Raw genomic sequence first — 22,488 nt, forward strand, 5'->3', positions numbered from 1 at the left:
CTCCAGGGAGGGAGATTACTTCCGTCCCGGGAAGCCGGAACAAACCAGCCATACACTTGGTGGGGGAGCGGCCAAAGAAAGGACGCACTGTGTTTTTGTTGGCGGAGCAGTCAAATTACACGGATCCCTATCCATATACGGCTTCGCTGTAAGAAAGTGCAGAAGGCGTTATTCAAACTAAACGCGATGAAATCTTAAATTGCCTGGTAGTATCAATTATAATAAATTATCATGATAACAATTTAGTAGTATCATTATAGTTACCAGCCAACGCTGTACTAATTTCCCTCGTTCGTACCAGTTTGCGGAACTTCCCCGCAGCTGAAGTCTTGTTACTTTCGGAGCGCGCTTTATAGGAATCCTCAATTACGACGACAATGACGACGGCCACGCTGATATCAGTGTTTCATTTTAATAAGCCAATGCATTGCCTATTACAACCGCTTTTGTAAAATAAAACTGCGCACAGGAAAGCGATTAACCTTCTCAATCAAGTACTCTGTGCTCTGGTTTTACCGCCGAAAAAGGTGTTTGAACAAGTACTTGGGTTTTAATTATACGATGCCCGCGCGCTCCGATGCTGCGCTCGGTTTAACTGAATCACCCTTCAACCACTGAGACTTGGTAAGTTGAGTGATGTGTAGCGAAATATCTACACATAAAAAAGTGGCAGCAGCGCACTTGGATCCAGGCGGACATTCACTTATAAGGACTATAGCCCCAAACAGCAGGTAGACAATGCTTAAATCCGAAACTCTAGGGCTGATAAAAAAGATCTCTTCAGAACTTTCCGCGGTGTCCACTGACTACAGAATGTTTAATAAATACCGTTCGTTTATTTTTCATTTGAGGGAATGTGAAAGGCAATAGTTTTTCGCACAGCGTGCGCTGCCTCGACGCGCTTGTGATTTCTTTATTACCCGCGACGATTTTTTTCTTGACTTCTTCTTGTTCTGAAACTGAAACATAAAAAAGTGGTGGTTAGTACATGTTATCCAGAGTGGACAAAAACATTGCGAAGCAAATAAATAAAAAGAAAATCCCCCATAATGAGAGGGCGTATTCTCGACTAAATTCCGTCGACAAATCACCGCCGGTGCTATGCAATTGTTTTCCGGTGCAGAAAATCACGCTTGCCATAAAGGCATTAAAAGCAGAGGTATTGTCCAGTTTATCGCAGCTAATGATTTGGAAGCGCGTTCAAGGCCATAATAGTGTGCGATCCTTCTTTTACAGCGAAGATTAATATGCCTCTCCACCCTACTGTTCGGACGTTCCTGCTGCTGCTGTGACCTGGCCGGACGCACGCTTGGCTTCCTACGATACCAGGTGGCGCTGGCCTCCGCACGACTCTGGTGTTTGTCTATGTAGTTTCTGCAGCCCTGCGAGAAATACCGTATTTACTCGCGTAATGATCGCACTTTTTTTTTTCGAAAAATAGGATGCAAAGTTAGGGGTGCGATCATTACGCAAGGTAAATTTTTCGGGAAAAAGTTTCAGCGCAGAAAACGCAAGTTGCAGCTCAGAATGTTTACGATAAGTATCATGAACATAATAAACGTAACAAATAAAAACATAATAAAAATTACCCCATCTTCCCGAGGCGAACCCTGAGTAGGATGCGGAGCATCGCGGGGTTCACCTACATTTCCACACAACGGAACGCAACGGAACCCCCTATGGAAATATAGACGTTGTTGACGTTTACAAACGGCTTCTAGTTCTCGAAGGTTCGGTTCCGCCGCTCGCTTCGTACGTTTGCGTTCCACTTCACGTTGTCGAAGTTCCGGTACCGCCGCTCGACGTTCTCGAACCGACGCTGCTTGACGTTTCCGAAGCTCAGGATCCGCTGCTCGACGTTGACGCTTCGAAGCTGCTTCGCGCTGACGAAGTTCATGGTCCGCCGCTCGCTTCAAGCGTTTGCGTTCAGCGTCGCGTGCCATTCGCTTCGCAGCTTTCTCTTGAGTGGACGTAACGTTGCTATTAGTGTTTTGGCTGATGCTGACGCGTTCTTGCGTCAGCCCACTCACTAACGGGACTGTTGCTTCCATCACACTGCATCGGAAGCATCAACGGAGTCAACCGAAGCAAGCGCTGCACTGAACGCGCGCAGCGCTCTACCCGCTTTATATTCACACTTGAAGGAGAGGAGACTAGAGGAGGAGAGTAGCGCATGCGCCGCGAGAGCAGAAGCGAGAACGCAGGAGAAGCGCAAGCAGGTGGCAGGAAAGAAGTGGAGAGAGTAACGCGCAGCTGTTGGAGACCGGGAAGGAGGAGAGCTGCGCATGCGTAGTGTGAGTGCGGACCGACCACCATCGGTGAACACATCTATTCCTCTTGAGTTGAGCGTGTTGCGATTCCTCAAAAAGGGGTCTAAGACGTATCATGCCACTGCGCTGCCTCCACTCGTATGCCCCGTCCTCTCATAAAAAGTGGAACCGCGCTTACGCTGTTCGTTCGCTTTCTACGATATCTAGATGGATGACTCTTACTGCCGATTTGATTTGCACTTCGAGTTATTATGATTGTGCCGTAAAATAACGGTCTGCTTCGTTCGAACGCCACTCGATCGCAGATCAATACGAAGATGTTTTTCTACGGAGTAGCTTCCAATTATGCTTTTGTCTGCTAGAGTGCTCGGTGAGTGGATTTTAATTTCAATAATGAAAATCCCGGTTACCCGAGTAAGAGGTAAGATATGTATGTGGCGTATATGTATTTGCATTTTGCTCTTGAAGTCATAAATCATTTTATGAAGCTCGCAATACTGGAACCAGCGGATAGTTGGTGGCTTCTATTTAAAGAGAGGCTTCGGTGTTCTCACTGATGGCGTCTGCAAAGTGAAAACGCCGAAGTGAAAAAAAAAAAAAAAAAACGGGTCCCCCGCGTTATGAAGCCGGTGTCTATCCGATGGCTCCATTTCGACATGTTCGAAGCGGTTTGGAAAACTCACACGAAAACAAAAGAATGCATCACCGGAAAGCTTCGCGTTCGTTTGACGGAGGGGCGCATGATTTTTTTACACCATTACCAAGTGGTCTCACCTAACCTGAATTAGTGAATGGGCCAATCTAAGCCTGTAGTTGATGTTAAAACACCCCCCCCCCCCCCCTTCCCGCGACCGAACCTAGGTTTATTAAAAGAATTAATTTTAAAGTTGTGTCCAAAGAATAAAATTTTAAGCGAAGAAAATCAGCGCAAATATTTCTTGAGACAATATTCCAAAAGACGGTTTAAGGGAGAAATTACGCCCGAACAGCTAACACAAAAAAGGGCTGTCACAATTCACGACTCGACAATGAAACAATCTTTACAATGCAATGACCCGAGCTTTATATACCACCTATTGCAATGATTTATTATTGTGCTATTCAGCTATATTAGTCGTGACACTGCTACCGTTCTTTACTCCACGAAAACGACTAGTCGAACACGGGTATATCGAATTATTGTCTATATCGAACTCATGAATTATCCCCTTGAAAATTATGTGTAAAAGTATAGGAATTCGTACGTCTATATCGAACGGTATTTTTCCCGACATTTGGTATATCGAACACCGCCCGAGCTGGAAGGTGCTCTTCGGTGGTCGCTGCACCCCCGATTTCCGCGGTCGCTTAGTGCCTTCGCCGAAACTCAACAGGGACAGAAGCCGGGGCGTCACGCTTGCCTTCTCATGGATAACTGCTCGGCCAACCAAACCAAATGCGAGCTCGACAACATCGAGCTCAAGTTTCTGCCTCCGAACACAACAGCCAGGCTGCAGCCGCTCGACCGCTCGACTAAGTCGTTCAAGGTTGGGTACAGGATGCGACTCCTCGATAGGCTTTTGATGAACCTCCGTGCGGGCACCGAGCTTAAAGTTGACCAGCTGGGGGCCATACACATGATGACGGGTGCCTGGAACAGCGTAAAGCAGAGCGTGGCCAACTGCTTCCGGCAGGGAGGCTTCGTGACGGCCGAACATTCGGAAGCTTGGAAGACGGCGACGACGACGAATAGGGCATGGACGACACGTTTCGCGAGCTGTCGTCCCTTTTCCCGGCTGCTGTTCCAGCCGGACTGTCTGCCGGCGACTTCGTAAACGCTGACAGCAATGTTTAGGCTGTTGCGAGCGTCGGTGACGAGGATATCGTAGCTGCGGTTGCAGGAACCCAGGCTGATAGCTCGAGTGGCGAAGATCGTCCGGACGAGGATGCGGCTACACGATCGTACTCCGCCGGTGAACTGGCGGCTGCGTTCAGCTTGATTCTGCGTAGTTGCGACGACATGGTAGGAACTGGGCTGTCACACCTGGATAGCCTCGAGAATATCGAGACCAGCGCCTTTAATTCCATGTACAAGACGAAGAAGCAGGCCAAGATCAGCGATTTCTTTTCACGCAAATAAAGCATCCTGTTGCGTCGTTAGTGCGGAATTAGTTGTCATTCTTGAATGCGCCGATCGGTAAGTGGTCGTCTGCCACAGGTGAGGTCTCAGAGCCCATATTTGTATATCGAATTTTTCATATATCGAACTATTTCGCAATCCCTTTGGAGTTCGATATATCCGTGTTCGACTGTATAAAAAAAACAATGTAGCAACGTAGAAATACTAGCAACGTAGCTTTGCACTAGTTGTTTATTAACGTTATTTTGAGTTTTTCTTTATTTCAGTGAATAAATACCAACCACTTCTCGCAAGAAGGAGGAGGAGGAGAAATAAGTGTTTATTTTACAAGCGCTGGTACTGCTCTCAGAGCACCCTCCCGGTGAAGGGCGTCCCCTGTCTTTCATTTCAAACACGCATACATGGTGTTTTCTTATTCCGTGGCATTGTGAGATTTCATTCGGCTTTTCTGTGTGCAACGGAGGCATGGTAACGTAGTATTACAATTAAACCTGGATATGATGAAGTTGAGAAAAATTCTCAATTTTTCGTTACATCCAGGTTTTCGTTACATGCAGGTTTTGAGTTAAGGACCGCGTGAGTGAAGCAGAAACGAAACCAAAGTGATAGACATCAGTCGCGGTGAACTCACTCATCAAGGAGTTTTTTCGCAGTGAAAACTGCGCGATTTGCTCCAGCTGCTTTCCAAATATCTTAGTCACTACACGACACTCCAGAGAAGCAAATTCACTTACCCCCCTGTTCAGAAACGTAACTTAGGTATAACCAGAGTCCTTGTATAACGTTTGCCTTTTGACACTTTTCGGTGCCTTAACGCGTTTCAATGACCGAACGTAAGCTGAAAGGACGCCTTTTCAGGAATTTGATGAACCTGAGGCTTTTTTCTGCACTCAAAATTGGCGAGATGGTGCTAGCTGGGATACTGTGGCAACGTTCTTATTTATCGCCGGCGGAAACAGCATTTAAAATTGCGAGCTTGTATTGAAAGAGCAAAACTTTTCGTTTTCTGGCAGCAGAACTCATCGGCGAAGAGACACCGCAGATAGCAGTGACACGCCCGACTACACACGCCGGCCAGCGGGCCTAGCATCTAACCAACACAGCGCTCACACGCGGAAACGCCCGGTAGTTTGCGGTGCGGGCGAAATGGTCTAAATTAGTGTATTTCTCCTGCCATTTTTTTCAAAAAAAGTGCAGAAAACAATCACTCATCAGCGTACGTCCAGCAGACTTTTCAAAAAAAGTGCCGAGAACGATGACTGATCACCTTAGCCAGATCACCGTCGCAACGCCTTCGTTGCATAGAGGTCTCAAATACATGGGCTTCAATGGGGCTGCCAATGGGGAATTGTAAAATTTCGTTACATCCAGGAATCAGTTACCTAGAGAGGTTGGTTACATCCAGGTTTAACTGTACTATTCTTGTGATCCCCTGGGCTTCCCTTATCTGAATTTCGTGCTAACCTGCTCTTGTCATGCGGGGTCGGACTAGACAACATGAAGCCGGGCTCTTTGCGGCCCCCCACACACTTACATTTTATCCTTGGGACGTGAGCGGTCGGTAATTCCTGAGCTTACGATGCACTGCGTCAACCATGGGGAAGAGTTCACCCACGCAGCCTCCCATGTAGTCATCCGCATCCAATGTCCACACGAAGACGCCGCCGAGCCAATGCTTCCGGAACCATTCGGCCTGCATTATAATAAAGGCCCTGTGAACGCGCACTCAAACGCAGGATCTCGAAAAGGAGGAACCGCTGCTTCAAAGTAACGCTTTGACCGAGCAACAGGCACTCAATGGTTGTGATAAGCACGAAGCAGAAAGTTCAGTTTTGTACAACAGCAGCGATTCTTCTGGTTAAAGCGAGATCGAAAAACACCAGGAGTCGCAGTATTCCTGTATTACGTTAAAATCCACGAACGGTCGAAAAAAACTCCCTGGAGTGGCGCAACGATGCGCCTAACCACTCGCACGTAGCGCAGGCAGTGTGAAGCCCGATTTTCCAACTTCTTTTTTTCTTTTCAAAAAGGCACCCAAGCAATTTCACCAAAATATTAAAATAGGTCCATGTGTCGAAACCAGCTCGATTTAGTTACCACAGTTCTTAAATAGACGGCAATTGCGAAATTGCGCCTCGGTATGCAATGGCCACATGCCTCCCCCCCTCCTCTACACCCCCCCCCCCCCCCCCCCCGTAATGGTTATGGTACGATCACTCCCTATGGCGCGTCGTCTCGTCTCGAAGCAATGAAAAATTCAGCCCCTGGAGAGAAATTTTTGTAGACTTGTTTGTAAATCCAAAAACATTTTGGAGGAAAGGGTAAAGTATGCTATTTTGATAGTTTTAACACTTCCGGGTGATTCCATAACGTGCAACTCTCGCGGTGCCTCTTCTATTTTGCCAGCTTTCTGTCAAAAGATGGCGAACCAATCTGGGTTTCTGCAACAGGATAGTGTTTAAGGGTAAAGGGGCCAAATATCACGCGTTAAATATCACTTTTTTTTATACACGGGTCTTAGAGCTACGCAACTTCCCATATGAACACACTCTGCCGGTAACTTTGTTGGCGACATGCATTGCAAACACGCAGATCGGGAAGTGATTACGTGGATCGGCTGGCGTTGTTTCAGAACGAGAAAACGAATTTCATGTCCTACGTTTTCGCTGGGGCGCCTGTGTTCACTCCCTGTCGAAATGCACGGCAATCGCGTACGTTTTCATAGTCCATATCATGTTCACATTTAAGTGGGGCGGACCTAAGTTCATCTGAGAAAGACAGAAATCACTTTATTTTCCAAGCAAGTTGGCTAGGAACGCCTGGTGGCGCAGGCTCGCGGCGACGGTGGCGGCTCGGTCATCCAGAAGTAGCTGCACTCCCGGTTGCGAGCTGCCCAGCGCGTCCTCCCACTGCTCGACGCTGGAGATGAAGTTGAGTTTTTACCAAACGGGCCGACCTAGCCTTTCGAGGTGGGCCGGAAATCGTCCCCCACCCCGAGTGGCATTTTTTAGGGCGAAAGCTTTTTTAGTGGGACCGATGGCGTCTTGTGGAAAAAAAAATTCCGGGCCGTCTCCACTAACGTGAAACCTGGAAAGGGTTGAAGCATGCAGTGTTAAAGTGTATTAAAAGATTGTAAGTCTCTCTCTTGCAACACAGCGCGCCCTGATTGGACGCCGGAGAAGCGCCATTGGGAGGAGCAATCGTGCGCTTGGTGAAGCGGTGGCGCCCTCTCTTGCGTTAAACCGGATTTAAGCAATTTGCATGCCATATCTGCCCCGGTTTGGGTTAGTGGCAGGGGTCAAGGCGATTGCAGTGCAAAGCGCGCGCCTCGCCCTGGGGATCGTCCTCGGTGGTCATCGAGACCCCGGCGCCACGGAAGTATGCCTTTTTTTTGCTTCGACCGACCACCCCACCCGATCAGGCCTAGCGTCGAGAGCCGGTGGATATTTGAGTGTAACACAAAAAATATAACCCGTCTACAAACAGCTTCCGCTTGTGCTTGACGATTGCTGAAGCGGACAAGGAGCGTTCCAGAAAGGTTCAAACCAGGTTAGCCGATTTTGAACCGGTTTTATCCACTATCCACTTTTAAAGGCGATAGTCTTTCTTGGGCTCCTTAAACCCAGAAATTTTGGTCTGTCTGTATATCTGTCTGTCTGTCCGTCTGTCTGTCTGTGACTCGATTCAGCCACCCGGCCAAAGTAAAATTGATATTGCGCAATAGTCTTATATACTCACAGCCACATGTAAAGGGGTATTCACACGAGAGAGAAATCCGCCGTTTCGCTCCTAGGAGTGCGCACCACGTGACCCCTACGTCACGGTTTCTCTCCGGCGCACCGCCTCCGATGGGAGATCGGAGCTTCTGCTCGCGAGCTACAAACCCTCCGACGCTCCGCGACGGAGGCGGCGGGATTTCGTCTGCTCGTCGGGCAGCTGGCCGCGACTGAAGTTCTAGAGCGGTTGCAGGCACTTTATTTTTATCGCTTCTTAATACATTGGACGCGAAAATGCGTGGCGCACATGACAGGCGCAATGAGGGAGCCGCGTATACCACCAGCACGGGCGCTTGGCGAGCGGCGGCCGCGGCTGCGAAGTGGCGCAGACCGGCGCCGGTAGCTCGAGCGACAGCTTGTTATTGCTCCCCAAGGCGCAAACAAAGCTGCGTATACGAGAAATGGGGTAATGATGTGATGGAAAGTTGCTTTAAAAATCGTCACCTGAGCCGCTTGCCAGAGCGGCGATCGAATATTCGCCGCAGTGTTAAGCCTAACATCAGTATGAGGGCCTGTAGGTGGGCCGGTCGGCTGCTACTACGTCGCGCGCCGTTCTCTCCGCGCGGCAGCACCTGCATCGCGTCGACGACCAATTTTTGGTCGGTTGACAAGATCAGTACGTATGCGCTTAACAGAAATTGCCGCCGTCGCGGAATCGGCGGCGCTACGGCAGCTATGCTTTCGAGATAGGCGGCTGCAAACAGTGACGTCCGTCCGAAAGTCGCATCCTCCGTGTGAGCGAAGGAGCTAGCCGAGCGGAGGTCCGCCTGCGGTGACGTCACGACCTCCCTCGGATTTCTCCGCTGAAACGCTCCGTCGTGTGAATACCCCTTAAACGTCTAAGCCCGGTTTATATGTTCATGCTTGTCAACTTTGTTGAACAAGAACAAGAGATTACGCCAATACAAGACAGGAAATTAGTACACAAGGGATATTTACAGTGTTCCTTTATTTAAAAATTCATGAATGTTAGGTTTTTCGATAGCAAATGATATTCTACATCTACTGCAGAAAACCGCCGCCTCCTGGCGGCATACGAAAAAAATTGGCCGCGTATCTGCTCCTTTCGTTGCAAATGCCGTCAAAAGACGATAGTCTTTATCGGCTTTTGCGAAGTAAATGCCTCCCTTCACTTTCCCGCTCACCTCTCATGTTGTTCTTCATGCGTCGCGCTCCTCCCAAGGTAAAGACGCCAAAGGTTTGCTTAAATTATTTTAAATTTCCCGCGTTCCACTGCTCCAAACCGGGTGTCTCGATGCGAACGCTGCCGTACGGCGAAGACGCGCGTTAATCGAGGCGCCCTACTTCAACGTTTATAGAACCGCGTTTCCCTACTCCACGTGCGTTGCAAGCAGAACGTGGAACCTATCTAGTGGAACCTTGCGTAATTGTTGCCGGTTGATTTCTTAAAATGACGCCAGAAGCTATAGTGGCGCGGGCGACAGCAGGCGACGGCGGAGTGAATTCTTTTTCTGCAGTTGATGAAGTAATTATTTCGCAAAAGTCAAGCATGTTTGATTTTGTTATAAAGGAACACTGCAAATATCACTTCTGTATTGATTTGTTGTCTCATATTTGCGTAATGTCTTGTTCTTCTTCAACAATGTTGACAAGTATGAACATTACACCGGACATAGACGGGTAGATTTAGCTGTGACTATATAAGACTGTTGCGCAGGCATTGTTTTGCTTTGGCCGGGTGGCTGAATCGAGTCACAGACAGACAGACGGACAGACAGACAGACATACAGACAGACCAAAATTTCTGGGTTTAAGAAGCCCAAGAGAGACTATCGTCTTTAAAATCACGCGGCAACAGCAACGAAAGGTTCCACTAACTAGATTCTACGTTCTGCTTGGAACGAACGTGGAGCACGGCCACGCGGCTCTATAAACCTTCTAGTCGGCCGCCTCCATTCACGCGCGTCTCCGCCGTACTGTCGCGCTGGCATCGAGGAACCCAGCCTGTAGCAGAGGAACGCGGTAAATTCAAATCGCCTTGCGCAAACCTTTAGTGTGTTTACCTTGGAATGAGCGCGACGGTACAAGAACAGCATGAGCCATGGGCATTTCCTTGGCAAATGTCGTCTTTTTTTTTTTAGTACGCAGTACGTTCTGGCACGAGGCGTTGGAAAACGAGTGTCCGTGTGTTTTAGTACCGTGACTACATGAGACGTAAGCGACAGGAGGCGCCGACAGCCCGAGCCCCTTAGGGGATTCGCCCTTAAAACAAATGCATTTCTTCATTGACCAGTTAGTCGACCGAAGAGCTCTGATAACAACTTTGTACACACGGCGCGTGCGTAAAAACGGGCTTCCACTGTGTCGGACCGGTTACTTGAAAAAAAAACGAAAAGGAACGGTTCTCGATAAGACAGTGCATGCATTGATCATGAAGGAGTACCATAGTATCCCTTTATCTCACAAGCCATGTGTCAGTGTTCATTCAGATCGTTCGTGGATGCCTTTACTTAGTGCGCGAGAAATCGACGCATGGGTTTGTTCTGCATTTTCGATTCGGGCCTTTTTAGGCTTGAGTGTCGATTGGACGAACTTTCGGTGAAGGTTGGACGAACTTTCAGCGAAGGTTTAGGCGCACGTTTGAAACGGTTTTGATGTGAGAAGGCTATCGCGCTTCTCTAAACTTTCTTCAGGAAGGGATGGTAAAGTTTTTAAAACTATTCGCAGCCGATCAGAAAAAGTAACAGAGGTTTGCGTCGTTTAAGTGGTCCTGACTGAGAAAACAATGCAGGGAAGTAAATTACCTGCGACTGGTTGCCTTACCTTGACTTCAGCGCTGTCTTTGTCGTCATAGCTGACCCACTGGTCCTTGTAGTATATGTACGGTGTCGCGGCGTACTTGACCCATTCACGCTTCCATTTGAAGTATTGAACGCGCCGGCATGTCTGGGAACACAAAAGGCGGTGAAATAGTGGCCGTCACCACGAGGATGTCTTGTCCAAGCCTTTGCTAAGAACGCTTTTGGCCACTTGACAATAAAGAGTTCCTCGACTCCACGAGCACTGTTCGCCAACACGTGCTATCAGTTTCATTTACTGAGAGCTCGTTACCCTGTTTTCATTCTAGAGGTGGCGTCGCGCTGCTGATCCCAGGCTCAGGGGTTCAATTCCATGTTTTGGATGCCATTTTTATGACTGCGGCGAAAAATAAAACACTAGTGTTTCCTGACTGCGGCGCGCGTATAAAAGCGATCGGGGGTAGAAATTAACCCGTAGCCCTCCTCTCAAGCGCACCTCATCCCCTGATGCAACTTCGGTGTCTAAAACACCTTTTTGCATTATAAAATTCATTAATGCATTGGCAGTTCTGTGGTAATAAGCATCATTTTCCATCGCGCTAAGAGCGCCAGCGCTCTAAGAAGGTGGACTTTTTTTTTATAACAGCAAAGCTGTTGGGAAAATCGTTTGTGTATGGTGTCCGCAGTTTTAAACCAAGAAAATGGCGAGCGCTCGTGCACCCGTGCCTCGAGCGCACGTTCGTCAAGCCAAGCATACCTACTTATAGAGATAGCCCAGCATTGGCCACGAAAAAAAAAAAAAAAAACCTCCAGCGTTCGCCGTATCGTGTTAACACTTGCCCTGAACAAGAAAACGCGTCATAGCGTACGCCCCTCCTACGTTCGTTCTCGTGTCATCGTGCGCATGCGCTCTGTACCCTAGCAAAGTGATGATGACTTGAATGTCGAAGCTGCTGTAGGTGATCATTGACTCCACATGGACCGGCTGCGTATAATTCGCAAGGCCGAGAAAGAGGCCGCGCATTGAGAGGCTCGGCATGCAAACCATCCGATAGAAACGATACGTCGCGCACGTAGAGTGGCGTGCGAAAACGTCGACCAAAACGGCGAGCTCACTCAGGCTTTGTCCAACAAAAGATTGTTGAAATTACACTCCGCCGACGTCAACCACGACACCACAACGATGCTAAAACTAAACTTTGTGTCCGTCAAAATCACCTACAACAGCTCCGTAATTCAAGTTTCCCTGAATTTTTTAAGCGTTGATACCGCTTCCTTCGGGGACTTTGTGCATTTTTTAACCATCTGCGGAACCAACTCGAAGATCGATTACGATTTCTTGAACCAGGAGGTAAAGTCAAGGCCGTCGAGGTTTCAAAGCGGGGACTATATAACGCAATAGAAATGCTTCAACATATCCTTGACCTGTTTTCGGGACAGGCAGGCGCTTGCGGCTACATTACTGCCAGTGCAGCAGCCTTGCCGATTAGCAAAGGTTGGTACTTGATTGAACTTTCTTATATTTTCTTTTCCCGAAAGTTCGTGTAATGTATGCCGTACGCACGAATGAATCGCTCAAGGCAAGAAGCGGTGAAGCGGATTAACCGAAATATATGTCCTATAAATGGTCCGCCCGGCGCTTTTCGTTAGGTCTACGCAGAAGAGGAGACGTACCTCGATGTAGTCCATATAGCCGTCCGTTTTCGTGAAGTTGGCGCCATACCCGAGCGGGTGATTCTTCTTGAGTTTCGCGCTGACACCGTTGAAAGCCGGGTTTTCAAGCGTGAAGCTGCGACCGTATGTGGCGATTCCTGCCACAATCTTGTACTCGGGTACCCCGGCGTCGATCCACCGGCTCAGACACGACTCCTGAAAGCGCCATCAGGACACCGTTAGCAGTGCACCTAGGACGTATATTGTTGGAAATAATAAAAGCGGCGCTAAGCAGACGAAGACGAAGTAGAAACATCATACACCACATTCAGGCGCCTGTATGGGGTGTATGTTTCTACTTCGGCTTCGTCTGCTTAGCGCCGCATTTATTATTTCCGATAAGCATGAACCAACTGGCTCAACAAGTTTTGTTAAGACATATATTGATTTACTTCCAGGCGCTTAACGGCAGCAAAACTATAGAACAATTAGAAATCAAGCGAGAGGTCAAACTGCGTCCTCAATACAATCTGCAAGCTTTCATACAAACGAGAGACACACAAAATATCGATGGGTACGTGCCCCTCTGGGTCTTCCTTTCATTCCTACAAAACTCTCGAATGAAGAAAACTGAGTGAAGGCTGCCGTTTACGTGGGACCTTTGATTTCGGCAATGGTTGCGGCTTTCAGTGGGCCCACGATGGTAAATTAGCAACAATGATTGCTTAATGTTAACACCAGATGTAGTAGCGATTTCCTGTAGCGATAGGTTATACTGATTTCATGCATAATCAATTTTTTCCTAATTTCAAGCATCCGAACCCGCATAAAATTTGGTAGACACAAGCTTTCAAAAGTGTTACTCGAATAGAGACCAGCGTTCTCTTTCACAGCACTCCAGAAGCGCAATACCGTGGAATATAAAATAGTATGCCAGTGCGCCTGCCATCAATATCAGTTTTACGAATTGCATTTTATGTACAGTCTTTGTCAAAATTTCCTAGGCCAAGCCAGACATGCATAGGCTGAGAAAATCTAAAATATAGGCTTACCTCTCGAGTAAGAATAAACATTCTGCGCCAGAAAGCTGGAGAGAGCAAGTTTCTTTCTTACTGTCACGAAATATTTTGGCCCCAGGTGGACGTTAAACTTTTACTATGAATTCTTTGTAGCCCAAAACGTTTAGCATGGCCTAGGAAATTTTGACAAAGACTGTACATGTTTCCGAAGGTCAAGAGTAATTTGTCACATATCGCCATTCTTATTTATTCCGTTATAAAACACGTGTATCAAAACCACGCTGATGGTTTGACATGAACTTGTTACTCTAGGCATTGCTCAAACAGTTGCGTCTCGATCTACGCAAGTTGGGCTCCATCTACATCCCCCCCGCTCCCCCGTTCCTCCTAGATGTTTCCAAGTATTTTTTGTACACTCAACCACTCAAGAAAACCGTGGACAACTTACACTTTCAATGGCTGTTTTTCTATCGCCTTCATAGTAATAAAGTCCACTAGTCAGCTTCGTTCGCGACAAGTCGTCAAGTTTGTAGTCGAAGGTCATTAAGAACACATAGTCCAAGAACCTGCATGCAAAACGTAATATATGAAACATGGTTTAGGCGCGCTGCGCCGCACGCATAAAAAACGCACAGAAATTCCAAGAATTATCTACTCATGCTTTGGCATTCCTATACGCCGGTTACCTAGATTTAAAGTATTATATTTACACTATTACAACGATTGCATGTGTCAACTCTGCAAGTTTGGCAAGTTTGTAGAACTGCAAGTTGTTAACACGATTGTGGCTGTACAGTATACGCGCAAAGAATGCACACGCATTGAAAGGCATGAGATGTCCAGGGTACTCTCTAGAACATGTACAGGAGACTCCAATAGTTAACTAACATCGCTCGGAACTCAACGTTTTTCTACGTTTCTGCTAAGAAAAAAGAAACGGAGTCCGTGGCAGGCAAAATCTTACCTATGCACCCTTTGTGGTCACAGCTCTAGGAAAAATGAAGGCAGCGGAACAAAAACGATCGAACAAATGACAAAAAACCACCGTTTTGCCTTTTTACTTGATGTATATCTATCTGCTTCTTACGACGAATAATGAAGTAATTATTGTGTGGGTGCGTGTTTCAGCGTAATTCGGTGTTTCATCCCTTCGTTTCCTGCCAGGTAGCTGGAAAAAAATCGGCCGCGGAATCGGCTCCTCTCGTCGCAAATTTCGGCAAAAGACCATAGTCTTTGTCGACATTTGCCAGGTAAATGCCTCTCTTCGCTTTCCAGCTCACCTCTCATGTTGTTCCTCTTGCGTCGCGCTCCTCCCAAGGTAAACACGCTAAAGGTTTGCTCAAGTCAATTTAAATTTACCGCCTTCCACTGCTCCTGGCCGACTGCCTCGATGCCAGCGCTGCTGTACGGCGGAGACATGCGTAAATGGAGGCGTCCTGCTTCAACGTTTGTAGAACCGCGTTGCCCTACTCCACGTGCGTTTCAAGCAGAACGTGGAACCTATCTAGTGGAACCTTTCGTAAATGTTGCCGCTTGAATTCATAAAATGCCGCCAGAAGCTATGTGGCGCGGGCGACAGCAGGCCACAGTGTTTTTTTTTTAAGTGCGAATGCACTTTATAAGCGACCCCAAACCATCCACCGCCGCGGCGGCGGCGGCGTCCGCAGTCCTCCTCTCTATATATAAAAAAAAACAGCACGCGGCGCCAGGTTTCGATCCGAGGACTTTGCGGCCGTAGCGCGACGCTTTACCGACTAAGCCACGGACGCGACGCTGATATCAGTGTTAGTAACGCGCCTTATATCTTTAACGCATTCAAACTACGTCGTCAGCGGCGTGCGTTGGCGACTCAGCGGCGTTATAGCGGCTTGATAACTGCGTGGTGTACACGTGATACTACAAACCCGATGGAAGAGATGGAAGAGAAGGCGGCGAGGCGGTGGGCTGCGGGGGCCGAGCGCAAGCGCCGCAAGCGGGCCGACAACCGCGCATTCGCACTTTCACATTCTCCCCCTCGGGGAAATGCGGGGGAATTTTTTTTCTGGAGTAGATGTAGTATTTCATTTCGCAAAATCAAGCATGTATGGATTTTTTTATAAAGGAACACTGTATATATTCCTTGTGTATTAATTTTCTGTCTTATATTTGCGTAATACGTGCTCAACAATGGTGACAAGTATGAATATATAAACCGGACTTAAACGTTTAGATTTCGCTGTGAGTATATAAGACTATTTCGCAGACTTCGTTTCACTTTGGCCCGGTGGTTGAATCGAGTCACAGACAGACAGACAGACAGTCAGACAGACAGACAGACAGACGGACAGACGGACGGACAGACAGACAGACCAAAATTTTGGGGTTCAAGTAGCCCAAGAAGGACTATCGTCTTTAAAAGTGCGCTGTGGAAAGTTACACGTATTTGACACCTCAGCTGATACGTGTCTCCTGAAGAACAGAAGAAAAATCGTTGTGCGATCGCGCGAAGGCAGGGCTGCGATTAGCGCCAGCTGAAACCACAATCAGTCTATGGCCTAGATTCCCTTAATTCTGATTTATTACGATTACATTTGGGTTTAGTTGCGCATTTTCTAGCATACAGTTGATCTTCATGGCGCGGGCGATGCGTCCTTGGTAAACTCCAATCTGTCTCGCACTTAACGGCAACACAAAACGCGATTGTGCCAAATTTGAGTTGAATCAGACAACCTGCAGCTGCAAATTCTTCTTTCTGTCTGTGATACCCCAATAAGCTCTGTTTAGAACTCTGAGGCCTGCGCTTCGGTATCTGGGCACCGGTTGCTTTTCAATTAGTGTTTTCTCCGTCCAGCTGTGGAATCACAACTGCATGCGCGCTGTATAGGGAGCATGCTTCCGCTATATAAAAAAGCTATAGATGCGACATGAGCACCCTAGGTCGTACAGCAGGGGTCAGCAACCTGTAGAGGTGGAGGGCCGAGTTGTATAAAGCCGACACGGCAAGGGACGGACGCCAAGGGACGGGCGGCATATCCGGCCGCGGGGGATTTTTTTGGAGCGGTGGAAAGAAAGGAAGTGAAGACGTTATCTGGCCAAGTGTGAAGACAGCGGGCAATGCCGAACGGAAGCGATCTTGCTTTGTTCCTGTCTAACCCTATTTGAGGTAAAAATCCCCATGTCATCCTTCAGCTACATAGGAAGGGACAACGGGATAGGAGTTCTGACGTCGTGCCGGGGGTCGCATAATACTTTCCTGCGGGCTGCATACAGCCGGCGGGCCGCCGTTTATACCGAACCCTGTCGTAGAGGTTACAGCTACGGCTCCACCCGCACCACTTGACCAGGAGAAAGAGGAACCGTTTCTTGAGTAACATGCGAGTTGTCGCTGCTGCGTTCGCCACCCCACGTCATCAAGCTGTCATTGCTTTGTTAGCGCTCTCGGTGGGCTGCTGCTGAGTTTTCGGCGTGATTGAAGCTGCCTCGCCCGTTTTCCCGTTGCAACTAACGCTGCAAAAAATTACAAGCTTGGTAAGCGGGAACAGCACTGCACCTTCAACGCGTGTGTGACGGCAACAGGGCGTATTTTGTGTCGTTGTGCCTGCCCTACTTGTGCTGTAGAAAGCGGAAATTATCGCCACTGCGAGAACATCTGGCGCGGCCACCATCACAATAAATATGCGGGCTGCTGCAAGTGCTGTTCCGCAACATTTCGTGTACAAGCCAGTGCAGGACGGGAACTTGCAGTGCGATGCTGTACTTCAAACAAAGTTGGTTGCTGGCTCCTCTCCGCACCTACACCGACCTAAAGATACTGAACAACCGCCGCGGTGGCTCAGTAGCTAAGGCGCTGTGCTGCATGAGCACAAGAACGCGGGTTCGATTCCCGGCCGCGGCCACCGCCTTTCTGGTGGAAGCGAAGAGCAAAAACGCCAGTGTGTTCAAAATCTTGGCACAAGTTAAAAATCCCAAAGTGGACAAAATTAACTCGGAGCCCTCCAATACGGCGCGCCTCATAATCTGTGTAGTTTTGTCTCGTCAAACCACATAATCAATCAATCAAGAGATACTAAAACACTCTTATTTACAAAAAAATGTATTAAAGCAGTTACACTCAGGGTGAAAGCGGTCGGAAGTGCAGAGCAGGTATTAATCCGCCCGAGGGGCCGTGGTGGCGTTATCCGCTCATTGGTACCGCCCCTTACGCTCTTCCCCTTCCTATCTCATTTCTCGCTTGCTGAACTGAACAGTTTTTTTTTCAACGCAACTCAAATGTACCGCCTTCACAGTGCTAGCACTCTCTTTGCCTGGAGCAGCATGAGCGGGAGTTCTGTTTTTTTTTTTTGTGTGTGCGTGTGTGTGTGCTTATTTTCATTTCGGACGTGCCGGAGCCTTACTGCGCAGTTTAATACGCGTCTTTTCTAGCCGCCACGCTTTTTGCTTACTATCGTAAAAACCAACCCAACGGGTGTTTATAACTAAATGGACGCGGGGGCTACCGGTTGTTTACACAGATTTTGTCTCAAATGTATACAGTCGCCCGAATCTTTAACTAGCGCGCGCGAGTGACGACACCTTTCTGTGCGTGAGCGCCATATGACGGGGCCAAGTTGCAAAGAGGTTGAGGCTAAGCGCATACCCAGAAAGCGCGCTCAGCTGGGCCCATCGTCCGCTCGGCTTTTCCTTCTTAAGAACGTCATCCCATACAAGCCAGCCGCAAACCAACAGGTAGCGTGAGTAACCGAATTATTTTGCTCGCATTTTATGCTCCGAAGGTCAACGTTGCATCAACAAATCGAGCAAAGATCTAAAGTTACGCTGAACACAACTAATCATGAAGTAAGCCGAAGAACATAAATTATTCATTTGCTACTTCGTGGCGTAAACGCTTTTTTTTTGTCTGCAGGAATGTCAGTTATCACTCTTGTGTGCTGCAACGTTATCTCCGAACCATTCCAAGCAAAATCATTCGCTACTCACGATGCCTGCTCGTTTGCAGCGCGCTTGAGCGGGGTGACGTTCTTAAGAAGGAACAGCCTCAGCAGACGATGGTCCCCGCTGAGCGTGCTTTCTGAGCATGCGCTTACACTCAATTTCTTTGCAACTGCAGGCCCCATCATATGGGGCTCACGCACAGATAAATCGTCGCTCCTGCACGCTAGTTAAAGATTTCCGCGACTGTACCTGCAGTTTGCTTTGAGCTAAACAACGGGGACATTCGAAGTGAAGTGAAGTTTAGTTTCTTTTCATAGAAAAGAAGGGACCCAGGCAAAAGGCGGTTAAGCCTGACGAGGCCTCGGTACCCTAAGCCTGTATGACAAGCCGCAGTGGTTCAGGTGTGTCGAACAGTTTTGACTATATAAACCGCTTGTTTTTCGAAACCTTTGTTTGGGTCCGCTGTGCCGTTGCGCTGTGGGGCTGTGTTCGGGCCCGTTACGTCGCTACGCCGCCTGATTGCGGATGTGGCTAGACAGCGTGACAGCGAAAGGCGGGACCCTAAAGTGCTCTGCACTTAAAAAAAACCCAGATGCTTACCGGGGCTCGAACCGAAGTTTGGCGTTAGAAGACGCAACGCTGGCAGCTAGAGCGCTTGGGCCAAAAAGCAAGCTCATTTTAGCTGTTGATCACGAAGATTGCGGGAGTGTTCTAATTTAATCACTAGACGGCGCTGCATGTAACAGGAAGTTTCTGGCGTGCATGACATGGAAATGGAATGCAGCGTGTTGTCCCTGAATGACATCTTGTGCATTTGCTTCGTATTTATCAAAGACCGCCGATAAAGACAGCATTCCTTGTTCCTACCTTTTTGTTGCTGTGTTTCATTACTGGTTTTCCGCTCTTATTCTGCCCTTCTAGATTGGTGGCACAAGCAGCGTATCGACGAAGGCATGTAACACAGAGAAAAGAATAACCCCGTACCTGACCAATGCGTCCTTGGGTATCGCGTCGCATTTTGGGTTTCTACATGCAGGAAGCTGGAACGTGATGTACCAGTTTTTCTTCCCGAACTCAGTCCGAACCGCCTGCGCATTGGACAGAAAACGTACGCAGAGATTAGCTGAACAAAATGAGAAGAAGGAAATAATTATGAGTTTGCCGGTGAGTATGCCCATTTTAGGCCTGTTTTAATGTGTCCACTTCGAGCGAGCTCTCACTGGTTGAGAGCAGGCGACACACGTGGGACTCTATGAAAGGAAAGCGGGTCATTGCTTTCTGTGCAGTTGTACTATCGTGATACATTGAAATACAAGCAACGGAGCGCGTGGCTTTGAGTACATGCCGCACGTCCTTGCGACGGGTCGCGTATGCGCAGTAGGAACAAGTTACGAGAGTTAGTGACCAACCTTGGCATGGAATTACCATCGTCTTTCCGTCGTCTGTTGGGCGCTCGGCGCGAAATAAAAAAATAAGTGCGCTGTTTTCACTCAACGCACCGCCAAAGATAGCACTCGCGTGAGCGGGAGCCGAAGGCGGCGGGAAGACAAACCGAAATGCTCATATGCCGAGTGATGGTTTTTCCCTGCCAAGGTTGGACACGAACTTTCGTAACTTGTTCCTACTGCGCATGTGCGACCCGTGGCCAGGATGCGTCTCATGTACTGAAAGCCACGCGGTCTATTGTTCGTATTTCAATGTAGCACGATCGATAGTATGTACAGTTCAAGTGCCTCGCAAGTGAAACTTCGGCATGTCTTGAAACGGATGCGAAATTTCGTTCCAGATCCTTTAAGGACTGAGACTGTTTATCTGCGTCGCTTCAAAAAAAAAAAAAAAAAAAAAAAGACGGCCAGTACCCCTAAGCACTTTTTATGGGTTGTGAGCCCGAATGCAATAATTTTCATCCAATGGAACGCCGCTTAGCTCTCCTTCTGGGCTTGTCAGGTGACTAAGGTCTCAGAATTTTGCGGCGAAGTACCTGCTTTTTTAGTGGCTTGGACGGCCACCTTTTGCTACTTGCAGGTAGCGGGACCTGGAATACTCGCCCTTTGTTTAAAGGACACTGAAGATAACCAGAATCTCAGTTTCAAACAAAAATATGACCCCTCATGGCCATTTTAACGTTGACATGATGCCGAAATATCTTTTAATTGTTGAGAGATCGCCAACCAAGCACCGCATTGCATTCCTCATTTCCCTCGCAGCGATTCCACGACGCCAACAGCGGCTGCTGCCGCCGCTGTTCGCGTCACGATAAACAGCAAGCGAGAGAGGCAGCGGTGATGTATAACGCTACAACGTTACAAGGGGTTTCGCAGGTTTCAGTCAAATTAGTCGTGCTGTCCTGAACTCCAATGGTCTTTGCTGCTACGAACAACAAAACAAAATGTTCCTTCACAAAACCCCTGATCAGCGTTAACGCTTTGTTGAAGAAAATCATGTTGGCGTTTTCATTTTTAGGCCACGTGAAGAATGGCGTCGCACCAACGGCTCGTGCGCAGCAAGCCTCCTCGTATACCGGTATCTCCACAAGTGTGGACAAGTATTGCCACCCAGCGGCAGCCGGGGAAGACTCCACGTACACTTTAAAGTATTGACGTTACCATTCCCGTGTTTAAAATACTGCCTAATCACCATTCCCACTTCGCTGTTATTGGTCGAGGCTTTATGGGACAAAGCGTGGTAACGTGGACGCAGCGATAGCAGAGGGCATAGGCGAGCGGGGGGGGGGGGGGGGGGGGGGGGAGAGCAAGCACCACGCGCGTGTGCAGCAGATTGATGGAATTTCCGAACGAGTCGTTTATGTAGGCAATGTATTTCTGAACTACTAGGTCACGTGACAATGTTTATACCTATTAACATTGTTGAGCAAACAGAAAACATTACGGACATTTGAGGCAAGACATCACTACACAAGTGATATTTGCATTGTTTCTTTTATTAAAAATACATGGCTGCCTGAACCTTGAGATAGCAAGTCAAAAACTACGCCTTGAAAAACCGTTTTGACCTCACAATACAAAAAGCGGTGGCGTCGCCACCTCATGGCCGTGTTCCAAATTCAAAAGTAGCAAAAAGATTCAGTAGATTGGGCGTGCAGTGGAACACGGCAAAATCGAACCGGCGCGAGCGGGAATGATTTGTTTTGATTTCAAGGTTTAATGCGCCGACAAAACGCAGACGATGAGGCGCGCCGTAATGGAGGGTTCGGAATCAATTCTGACCACCTGGGGATCTTTAACACGCGCCGAAATCTCGTACACACGGGCGTTTTTTTGCTTTTCGCCTCCATCAGAGAAGCGGCCTCCGCGGCCGGGAATCGAACCCGCGACCTCGTGATCAGCAGCGCAACGCCTTAGCCACTGAGCCACCGCGGCGGGTGTGAACCTTTGAGACGTTCTATGAAGGTTATCCTTGCGAGTAGGGGATGCAGGCAGCCTCACTGTCATCAGCGTTGCCGACGTTAAGGCAAAGAAGCGCGGATAATATTTTTTATCCCAGCAGAAGCACGCAGACGGGGACAATAAAAGTGGTTGTGCATAGAGTACTGTGCAAGGGTGACACAATTATCTGGCTGTGTATTGCACCACGGATTTCACCGAAACCGAAACGAACTTGGCGTTTGGGATCACCGCGTGATCTATCGGCTGGTCTCCCATAATATTGTTTCTAGCTTTCTTTTTCTTATTTGACGCTCAAAGATGGTACACAAAATCTCCCAGTTAGGTTTTTATAAACTTGGGAAAACGTATTGACAAAATATTTGTCATGCAATTACAATCACTTCCCACTTAAGGTTCGCGGTATAGCCAGTGGCGGCAACACCTGTTTTTGCGTTTTTTGCTATTTTCTGCCTTATTTTACACGAACTACGAGCAAGAGTGGCACATTCATGTTCGTGTATTTTGAATTGAATGTCCCTTTAATTAGAAGGTTGGTTGTTCTCCACGAGATGTCACCAGATGTCCCTCACCATTG

General features: G+C 48.1%; 1 protein-coding gene across 5 annotated transcripts; it reads right to left on the reverse strand.

The window, feature by feature from the left end:
• Positions 1 to 819: 819 nt before the first annotated feature.
• On the reverse strand, positions 820 to 20,063 carry LOC144169888 (endochitinase-like). 5 transcript variants are annotated; one of them, XM_077699304.1, is made up of 7 exons: positions 19,917 to 20,063; positions 19,492 to 19,595; positions 14,045 to 14,162; positions 12,599 to 12,793; positions 10,950 to 11,072; positions 5,924 to 6,082; positions 820 to 959 (listed from the first exon to the last, which is right to left on the reverse strand). In XM_077699304.1, the coding sequence occupies exons 3-6, from the start codon at positions 14,138 to 14,140 to the stop codon at positions 5,927 to 5,929; spliced, it is 570 nt and encodes a 189-aa protein (XP_077555430.1). In that variant the 5' UTR covers positions 14,141 to 14,162; positions 19,492 to 19,595; positions 19,917 to 20,063; the 3' UTR covers positions 820 to 959; positions 5,924 to 5,926. The 5 variants fall into 5 exon arrangements, with proteins under 5 accessions (XP_077555430.1, XP_077555431.1, XP_077555428.1 ...); XM_077699305.1 differs by lacking the exon at positions 14,045 to 14,162; XM_077699302.1 differs by lacking the exon at positions 19,917 to 20,063 and having other exon boundaries at positions 19,492 to 19,804.
• Positions 20,064 to 22,488: the final 2,425 nt, after the last annotated feature.

The sequence above is a fragment of the Haemaphysalis longicornis genome, unplaced genomic scaffold (genome assembly GCF_048455015.1).
Source record: "Haemaphysalis longicornis isolate Haplotype H1 unplaced genomic scaffold, Haemaphysalis longicornis Haplotype H1 scaffold_2, whole genome shotgun sequence".
Lineage (NCBI taxonomy): Eukaryota > Metazoa > Arthropoda > Arachnida > Ixodida > Ixodidae > Haemaphysalis > Haemaphysalis longicornis.

Excerpts from the sequence above, each read along its gene's own strand:
- LOC144169888 (XM_077699302.1), bottom strand. The coding sequence starts at position 19,685 with ATGGGCATACTCACCGGCAAACTCATAATTATTTCCTTCTTCTCATTT. Across the intron at positions 12,794-14,044 it reads GAAAAACAGCCATTGAAAGT|GAGTCGTGTCTGAGCCGGTG; the intron begins GTAAGTTGTCCA and ends TGGCGCTTTCAG. Across the intron at positions 6,083-10,949 it reads AAGACAGCGCTGAAGTCAAG|GCCGAATGGTTCCGGAAGCA; the intron begins GTAAGGCAACCA and ends ATTATAATGCAG.